This window comes from Olea europaea, chromosome 22 (assembly GCF_002742605.1).
Source record: "Olea europaea var. sylvestris chromosome 22, O_europaea_v1, whole genome shotgun sequence".
Lineage (NCBI taxonomy): Eukaryota > Viridiplantae > Streptophyta > Magnoliopsida > Lamiales > Oleaceae > Olea > Olea europaea.
In genome coordinates, this window is record NC_036258.1 from 3258750 (window position 1) to 3268685 (window position 9936).

Here is a 9936-nt window from a genome sequence, read left to right on the forward strand (position 1 = left end):
TAAAGAGACCAATCTCCATTTTCATATTCCGCCACAAAAAAGGTATCGCGGAAATCTCGATACATTTTAGTTCCACCGAGATGTGCAGCATACGGGGCATAATGAGCTTCTTCTAATAATTCTTTTCTTATCATTTCATCCTTTGGTACACATAATCTTCCCTCGAACATCAAAGCATTGTCCTCTGCTATTGCAAAACCTTTTCTTTTAGGTGTACCAACTTCCGCCTTGATTTTCTTAAAAAATGGATCATTGTCTTGAGCGTCCTTGATTCGATCTCTAAGGGTAGGTTGTATCTTTAACGCTACAATTTTTGCTGTAACTTGAGTTGGTGGAATGACAACTTCCAATTTCAGTTTATCAAACTCATTTATCAACCGCACTTGAGTTGTGAGTAAGACAGCTAGTTGTCCTCACTGTCTTCCTACTAAGAGCATCTGTGACTACATTAGCCTTATCCGAATGGTAATAGATAGTGTAATCAAAATTCTTAACTAACTCTAGTCACTTTTTCTGTCTCATATTCAGATCCTTGTGGTGGAATGACAACTTCCAATTTCAGTTTATCAAACTCATTTATCAACCGCACTTGAGTTGTGAGTAAGACAGCTAGTTGTCCCCACTGTCTTCCTACTAAGAGCATCTGTGACTACATTAGCCTTATCCGAATGGTAATAGATAGTGTAATCAAAATTCTTAACTAACTCTAGTCACTTTTTCTGTCTCATATTCAGATCCTTTTGAGTGAAGAAGTATTTCAAACTCTTATGATCTCTATAAATATCGCACTTTCCATCGTAAAAGTAGTGATGTCATATCTTTAGAGCGTGTACCACTGTTGCCAACTCTAGATCATGCGTAGGATAGTTTTGCTCATGTTGTTTTAATTGTCTCGAGGTAAATGCGTGCATCTTCCCCAATTTGCATCAGTACACATCCCAAACTCTGTGTAGATGCATCACTGTATATAACGAATCCATCTGAATCCTCTGGTATAGCTAAAACTGGAGCTGTAACTAGTTTCTGTTTCAGTTCTTGAAAGCTCTTGTCACATTTCTCATCCACTGAAATTTTACACCCTTTCTAGTCAATTGGGTCATTGGCCTAGCTATTTTGGAGAATCATTCGATGAATCTCCGATAATAACCAGCTAGTCCTAAGAAACTACCAACTGGTCACAACATCCAATAGCTCAAGGAATTTCATAAGAACTTGTATATCCCGTAGGATTTACATATTCGACCAAACAGTCCATCCAGTAAGATTTAACATAAAAATTGACCCGAAGGCCTTAACATATTTCATGCCAAAATTTATAAAAATATCAAGAAAATAAGAATTTACCACTTGCGCATTTCTTACCTTGATTTGATACTAAATAAATTTGAAAATATTTTGTGAAACAAGATAATCTCCTCTTTTAAAAATTGTGTGTGTTCACGTGTATATGTGATGAGAACAAAAAAAATACTTCTCATGCCTTTTTATACCAAATTTTCACTTAGAATGCCAATCACCACACTCCACGTGTTGGGCTTGGGGATTAAATATGTTATTTAACATCTTCCTCATCGCAAAACATGGTGTCAATCAATGATGTGACATTTGGTAGATTTAATTGATTATATTAATTATAAAATAAAATGTGGTTGATGTTTCAAATTCCAACGCCCCTATATATATTATTAAAATATAGGATTTAGAATATCCTTCTTCTGATTAAGATAACTCGAATATAATTAGTCCAAAATTATTTCTTTTTGAGCCAAATTATGTTATTTAGCACGCGCTACAAAATGAGTACAATATCGATATAGTTTTATCAACTTTTGAAATACCTAAATATTTGACATAAAATTACTCACTATAAATTTTACACACCAACAAAATAGGTCATTTATGCAAATAAGTGAGTTACGTGTATCGCTTCAACTTTTTGGGACCTTAGTGTGACGATAGGGCTCAACATGGACTATTTTATTTACTAAATCATCAAATTAAATTTAAACCATTTGGAATAAAGATTTAAAATTCGAAATGTTGCAACTGCTATAAGGGGGGCCTAGAATAGGGCCAGTGAGGCGGAACCCCCGCGAAGTTTGAAGAAGAGGAAGACCTCCAGTGGGTCTTCGTCGATGAAGGCCACCCCTCGCATGAAGCTCCCCATTTCATATAGAAGTGACGAGCTGGCCCCGGAGGTTCTGATGATGCTTCCAGCAGTGAAAACTACTTCAGCAACATTTTACAAATACTAGATGGAGCGTTGGCAATCTTTTGTAGAGTCCAGCGAATGTGCTGATGTGTTCTGACAATGGTGAACCAAACAACGAGGGCATTTGGTACTGCAATCGAGACTAAGGCCCTCATTAAAATTCTCATGAATAAGAATAAAGGGTATTTGACCCAGGCTAATGAGGCCAAGGAAGTAGTAAAGAAATCCAAGTCTGAAGTGGAGGCTCTAAAAAAGAGCCAGGCCGAAGAGTGGATGAAGCTCATTTCTGCCTTAGAAGAAATTGAGATTTTGAAAAAAAGGTCTACCTATCCTAAAGTGAGATGGCCTCTCTGACGAAACAGGTTGAGACATTAGATAACACCAAAAGATTACTGTTGAGGCCATGGAGTTGACCGATAAAGAAAATGCTTCCTTGAAGCAGCAGCTGGGGAACTGAACTCCCGGATCTCCGATTTAGTAGAGGAGGTCGAGATGGTGAGGAAGGAGGCTAAAGCTACTGGTAGTGAGGCAGAAAAAAGATATATTACCAACTTCCACCTAACGGAGGCGTACCAAAGCTTTGGTGCTTACTGGCCGATGAATGCCTATACCGAGGTGGTGGAGTGGATTGAGGCCAACCTCCCAGCTGTCACTACCTTTGAACTAAGGACGAAGTTTTTGGAGAAGGGTAGTGAGCCACAAATGCCGGCAGAAGGGAGTCAAATTATTGAAATTGAAGATGAAGCCCCTGAGGCAGAAGCTGATGTTCGAAAAGTAGCTCCCAATGCCATAGTTCCGTTTGTACCTCCCCCCACCTATTTAGATGGGAGTTATATATATTTTTTCCTTTGCATTTGTAACTTTGGCCTCCGAGGCCCTCTATGTATGAATTTTTCAATTTTTCCTTTACAAGTTCATTCATTTGCTCATGTTTACTGACTTCATACTGTTTCATGCAAATACTTTACTGCTTTTTAGTTAATACTTATGACGAAGTGTTGGTAGTTCGGCCGTGTAGCTTACTTTGTCATATTTGAGGTTGATTGTAACATAGTAATAATAGCCTCTTTCCATACATTGTCCATTAATAAATTGTTTCGCTTCGGTACTCACTTAGTGTAATAACATAACTCACGAAGTTGATGCCGAGCTTGTTGAACTTAATAAACCAATACAATGTCAAATACAAAGCCCATTGATAATACTTTCGTAGATGTTCTACGTTCCATGGATGAGTTTTTACCTTTCCATCCAGAGTTTCGATTTTGTAAGTACAAGCTCTATCTTCTTCTTTTATGCGGTATGGTCCTCCCCAGGTCGGACCTAAGGTTTCGACACCCGCTTCTTTTGTGAACAAGAACACCTTTTGGAGGATGAGGTCGTCTATATGAAACATCTTTTTCTTAACCTTCGAGTTATAGTACCTCGTCATCTTTCTTTGATATATAGCCAATTTGGACTGGGATTCATCCCTCATTTCTTCAAAGAAATCCAATTCACACCTTCTTAACTATTCATTGGAAATCTTGTTGAAGTGTACCCTTTGAGGCGTTGGCAGACCCACTTCAACTGGACTCGTAGCCTCGGTTCCATAGGTTAAGGAAAAAAGGTCTGGCCAGTGGGGGTTTTGCTTATGGTTCAGATTGCCCACAAGACTTGAGGTAGCTTATCAACCCAAGCACCTTTCGAGGCATCCAGCTTTCTCTTCAATGTATATTTGATGGTCTTGTTAACAGCTTCAACTTGCCCATTTGTCTGGGGGTGGTGTGGGGAAGAAAAATTCTTCTTGATCCCTAGTTCATCGCATAGGTTTCTGACCTTTTTTTGTCAAATTGGCGCCCATTGTCTGATACAATCAAGTGAGGAATCCCAAATTTTTAGATAATATTGTTTCACAAGAATTTCGAATTATTAGCTTCAGTTATCTTGGATAGAGGCTCAGCTTCAACCCACTTAGTAAAATAATCAATTGCCACAATAGTAAAACAGGCACTGCCTCGTCCTTTAGGCATAGGTCCAATCAAATTAACGCCGCATTTGGCGAACGACCAAAGGCTAGAAACAACATTGAGCTCCTGGGAAGGTTGTCGTTGGACAGTTGCGAAATTTTGGCATTTATCACACCTCTTCGCAAATCGTTGGGCGTCCTTTTTCAGGGTTGGTTAATAGTATCCTTGTCTTAGAACTTTTTGGGCTAAGGCCCATCGTCCAGAGTGGTTGCTACACACTCTTTTATGTATCTCTCTTAGAATGTAAGTGGCTTGTTCTCCACCTATACATTGGAGTAGGGATAAAGAGAAACCTCGTTTGTAAAATACACCATCTTGAAAGATAAAGTGTGCAGCTCGTCTTCTCAACTTTCGTGCCTCCTCTTTTTGTTAGAAGGCAGGAGTTGTTCTTGTAGAAAGGCAATGATTGGGGCCATCCATGTAGGGGTATCTTCTACCCACATTACATCTTGTTCCTTAGAAATTGAGGGCTTCGACAAGTGTTCAATGGGGACTACAATAAGCAGTTCGGAGTCGTTGCTACTAGCTAACTTTGAAAGGGCGTCGACATGGGAGTTTTCACTCCGGGGGATTTGTATAAACTCGAACTTTTCAAAGGTGGGGATCAATTCGGTGACCTATTTGAGTCGTGCTTTTGTCCTTGACAGCAATGTTGCCATTAGTGGCTAACCACTAGTTGGGAATCACAACTGGTGTGGAGCATCTTGGCCTGCATTTCTCTGGCTAATCTAAGGCCAGCCAAGAGAGCCTCATATTCGGCAACATTTTTGGTCGCTTTGAACCCAAACCTTACAGCAGAATTGAGTGTGTGTCCTTCTGGACTAATTAGGACAATGCCTGCTCCTAACCCAATTTCTCCTGAGGATTTATCAACGAACAAACTCTAGGTAGGGGGTTCGCTCGCTCCATTTTTGGAAGGGGGTAAATTCAGCTACAAAATCAGCCAATGCCTGACCTTTGATTGCTGTTCTTGCCTTGAAGATTATGTCAAACTCACTTAATTCAACAGCCCACTTCAACAGTCTTCTAGAAGCGTCTGTTTTTTGAAGCACTTGTTTGAGAGGGAAGTTGGTTAGCACTTTGATAATGTGTGCTTGAAAGTAGGACCTCAGCTTTCGTGAAGTGGTGATTAGTACTAGAGAAAGTTTTTCCATATTCGGATAGCGTATTTCAGCTGCCAAAAGTGCATTGCTTATGTAGTAGACAGTTAGCTACTGACCTTCCTCTTCTCTTAGTAAAATCAAATTGATTGCCTCTGTGGTCACAGAGGGTTCAATTTCATTCTAACCTGCGAAGAATCTTAAAGATCTTTTCCAAGTACTGGATGTGGTCGTTAGCCTCCAGGCTTTTCGCCAGCATGTCGTCTACATAGACCTCCATTATTTTGCCTAGGAGGTCAGCAAACATTTTGTTTACAAGTCTCTGGTAGGTGGCTTCGATGTTTTTCAACCCGAAGGGCATCACCTTATAGCAATACAGACATGTGTCCATAATGAAGGATGTGTGCTCTTCATCTGCAGGGTTCATTGGGATTTGATTATAATCGGAGTAAACATCCATAAAACTCAACAATTCGTGGCCAGCTGTGCAATCAACCAACTGATCTATTCGTGGGAGTGGAAAGCTGTCCTTTGGCAAGCCTTGTTCAGATTCGTGAAGTCTACATATACTCTCCACTTCCCGTTGTGCTTCTTGGCTAAGAACGGGTTGGAAACCCACTTTGGATAAATTGACTCCCTGATAAATTGGTTGGTGATCAACTTTTGCACCTCGTCTTCTAAGGCTTTGTACCTTTTTGGATTTAAAGCTCACCTCTTTTGCCGGTGGGGACTTGAGTTGGGGCTGATCTTTTAGTGATGGAAACTAACCTTCGGATGTATTCCAATCATGTCTTCACATTTTCATGCAAACACATCTAGGTTACTTCGCAGAAAGTTTTGCAGCTTTTCTTTCAAGGCGAGAGGTAAGCTCTTATTGACTTGCAAGAATTTGGGTGAGGTCGGAGAGCCTACTTCGAAGTTTTCTAGTTTTTCCATTGGAGCCATATGGGGCTCGTCTTCAATTATGTGGAGGTCCAATTCGTCAACCTGAAGGACTTTTGCAGACCCCATCCCTTCTTCTGGGGTATTCTGAATCTTCACGGCCTCCTCTTCGGAGGCGTGGATGTCGACATCCTCCTCTTATATAGGGTCGTCAATCTCATTGATTTCTATTAATATGATGTTAATGCTGGATGGATTGTTTTCTGCACAGAGCTAGAATCACATTCCCTGGCACTTTGTTGGTCGCCTCTGACAATAGCAATGCCCCGTTCAGTGGGGAACTTTATGCAGAGGTTGTGGATGGAGGTTACTGCACATAGCTCTTTTAAAACAGGTCTTCCCAATACTCCATGATATGCTGAATGATGATCTCCCACTAGAAATTCCATGAAATTGTGGATCGTAAGGGGCGCCACTCCCATTTTTGTTGCCAGTGTAATTTTTCCCCGAGGAAGGATTCTGTCTCCATTGAATCAATAAAGTGGAGAATTTACTAGTGTTAGGTCATGGTCAACTTCCATTTTGCCATAAGTGGACCCGTATATTATAGTGACCGAACTTTCGTTGTCTACCAACATCATTTTGAGGCTATTTCTAGCCACGACTGCCCTTACTATTAGGGTGTCGCAATGAGGGAAGTGTATCTCAACAGCATCGTCCGGGGTGAATGTAATGGGCTCAATCTTTTTATGCCTTGGCTATTATTGACTATGAAGCTGGCCTTCGGAGGGTCCTTGGATTCCATAGCATAGTTTCTTTGGGCATTCCTTATCTCGCCACCTACATATGGCCCTACAAATATGGTGTCAATTTCTCGAATGGTATCGTGTCAAGCATTTGGCGAGGGGCTCCTTTGATGCCTATGACCTTCTGTAGGTCTGGTACGATTGTCATGTCATCCTTGCGAGTTATTTCTGCTAGGTTGGTCTCCATTATTTCTTCTCTTCCGACCTTGTCTGGGGGAATCGTTCTTTCGACGTTCATTTCTTCTCTGGTTGGATGGGTGTCTGGCTATGTCCCAGCATCTCGCTATACTATGATTGTAGGATTGATGATAGGTGCAATATGGAGAGGCCTCATTCCTATTCCTAGGTTGAGCAGCTCGCCCTCTTCCTCATCGTCTCCGAGAGGGTTGTTGAGGTACTCTTTCTTGGTGTACCTCGGTGTTGGGAGTCACTTCTTCATAAGCCAGAGTTGGGACGACGTTGACTGTTGTCGCTGTTAGTGCCTGACCTAGATTAAGAGAGGTGCAGGGTCCAGCTTGCTGGTCAATTAGATGTGACGTCGGGCCTTTTCCTCTTTGCATTTGTGGAGGTGGGAACCCTTGATTTGCCCTGTTACGATGATCCCTCAGTTCTTCAATGATGATCTCTCGCAGTATCATTTCTAACAAGGTGTCATAACTTGAGAGAATTCATGTCTAGCCCTCCTCTTAGGGCAGTCAGTGCTTCTCTATTGGTGACCTGTACACAGTAGGTCATCTCATCGGTGAAGCAGGTTAGGAAGCTCTTAAGTGACTCTCCTGGTTGTTGCCTCATATCCTGTAGCCGCTGAATTGGTCATTCACCTTCCTTGCATGCGGCGAAGTGTTTAAGAAAAGCCTTCTTAAAATCTGGCCAGCTCCGTATGTTTTCGGCCTCCAGCCTAGTGTACCATACTTTACCTGCACCGCTAAGCGACAAGTGGAAGGCTCCGCACTTCATTTCCGGTGTTGCATCCCTAAGTCCCATGTAGGTTTTGAAGCCGTTGAGGTGTTTTGCGAGGTCTCCTCTTCCATCGTACTTAGGTATTATAGGCAGTGTGAAGTGGTTCAACATTGGATCACTTCTGATTTCTTGTGAAAATGGCAAGTTATCATCGTTATCGTCGAGCTCGCAAGACCTCTATGGTTCGTCAAAATTACCTCCTATATCAGGGGCTTCCACGGGTTGTTGGGATTGCTCTGCTTGCTGCCTTGCTTGTTTAGCTCTCATTTCTTGCCTATTTCTAAGTAGGGGTGGCATTTCTTCTCATAGGCTCATTGGGCACTCCTAACCGAGGCCATTCTTGCTGCCTATTCCTAGGTGCCGGACATTGGTCACGCCTATTGTTAGGCTGCCCTGGGCTTAGTCTATCAAAAACACTTACTGATCTTCTAGCCGGATTTTCCAGGTTGTATTCTGGTGGAAAATTGAGGGAAACTTCGGTGTATTGGTATGAAGCGTAATTTGTTAACGTGTTTACTACCTCTCTCTCCTGAGGGTCATTTTCCCTTGGATATTGCTTATATTCGGTTCCCCGACTATGAACTTCATCGTCACCTCTATAGTAATTGCCTTGTAGGGAAATATTTCCCTGAGGAGCATATGGTGGGATTGGATATCCTTCTTGGCCTTGCATGCCCCTCAGCAGCTCATGCATAACAAGATTCTGCTGAGTAATACTTCTCATATTATCAGCTATAGTGGCTACTTTCCTAGTGAGCCTAGCAGCCAATCCAGAACCTCATCGAGTCCTACCACGTGAGCCACCTTGTCTATTTGGCTGTTGAAATTGGTGGCGGGATGTTGGGGTCCTTCTTTAGGATGTTCTCTCGTCATTCGAGGAGCGGGTTCTTCTTTACTAGCACTCATGCTATCTTTCCAAAATCCTTCGTGTACGAATGTTGTTTTTCGGGACGTGTGCATTGCGCTCTTCATGCCTAAGGATGTTTCCTTTTTCTTAAAGGTTCTCCTTTTTGGTCTTTTCTGAAAACTCAAATTTTCTTTATCTACGGGACTTTCGTGGTTTAGCTGTTCCAAGCTTCCTACAGACGACGCCAATCTGTTGACCTTCGAAAGTGCCCAATAGGTGTCGTTAAAGGACGATATACACGTGGGCGTAGTTTACCGTATATAAATCGTAAACAGTATGTTTGTGGAAGAAGATGAATAGTAGGCAATGAAAGTGTATTGTATTCTCTTGTCTATATTTTCTAAGATCCTTTTAAATGATACAAGAATTGCCTATTTATAGTAATCAGGCCGGCGTGGTCATCGTTGGATTGGATCTACGTGGCTTTATTTGTCGACCCTAACTGTTACATCAACTCTATTACACATTAATTACATTGATAGACTTTTGACAAAAGGTCAGCCACTTTATAAACTTAGGCTGACATTCCTGACACTCATTAACTGCGCACGTCACATCAGTCAACTCTGAAGATGTGCTTGCCCGACCCTCTTTTGGTTGTAAAGAATTTCGGATAATAGAAGGTAAACCACCTCGGCAGAACTTAGTGTAACGACCTCGGCACTTCATTTGACAGCTTCGGACATTAATCACTTCTATACCAATTCTTGGGTGCTTGCCATGTATATGAATGTGAGGTCTCCACGTGGATCATTCTGTATTGATCAGTAACAACCTATTTTGACCCAGTGAACATTTGAATTATAAAATGGCTATTTCAAACAAGATTTTAGCCCTTTGAGTAGCTTTACAACTCAACTTAAATAGTCTCAATCGGATATCGGGAGAGAACATTATGATAAAAATACTAAAGGAAGTATTATTTGACTTTTACTCGAAAGGTGGCGCCGAGAGCTGCTGCACCGCAGCGCTACTCCTATGGCTTCGAAGCGCCGCCTGGGTGTATCTAGGGCACTTTTTGTCCGTTATGTGTGTGTGTATATATATATATATATATATA

The 9936-nt window shown here is 41.6% G+C and overlaps 1 protein-coding gene across 1 annotated transcript; it reads right to left on the reverse strand.

Moving 5' to 3' along the window:
* Positions 1 to 5499: 5499 nt before the first annotated feature.
* Positions 5500 to 6685, reverse strand: LOC111371051. Its single transcript, XM_022992970.1, has 2 exons — positions 6473 to 6685; positions 5500 to 6084 (listed from the first exon to the last, which is right to left on the reverse strand). Exons 1-2 carry the CDS (start codon positions 6683 to 6685, stop codon positions 5500 to 5502), a joined length of 798 nt encoding a protein of 265 aa, XP_022848738.1.
* Positions 6686 to 9936: the final 3251 nt, after the last annotated feature.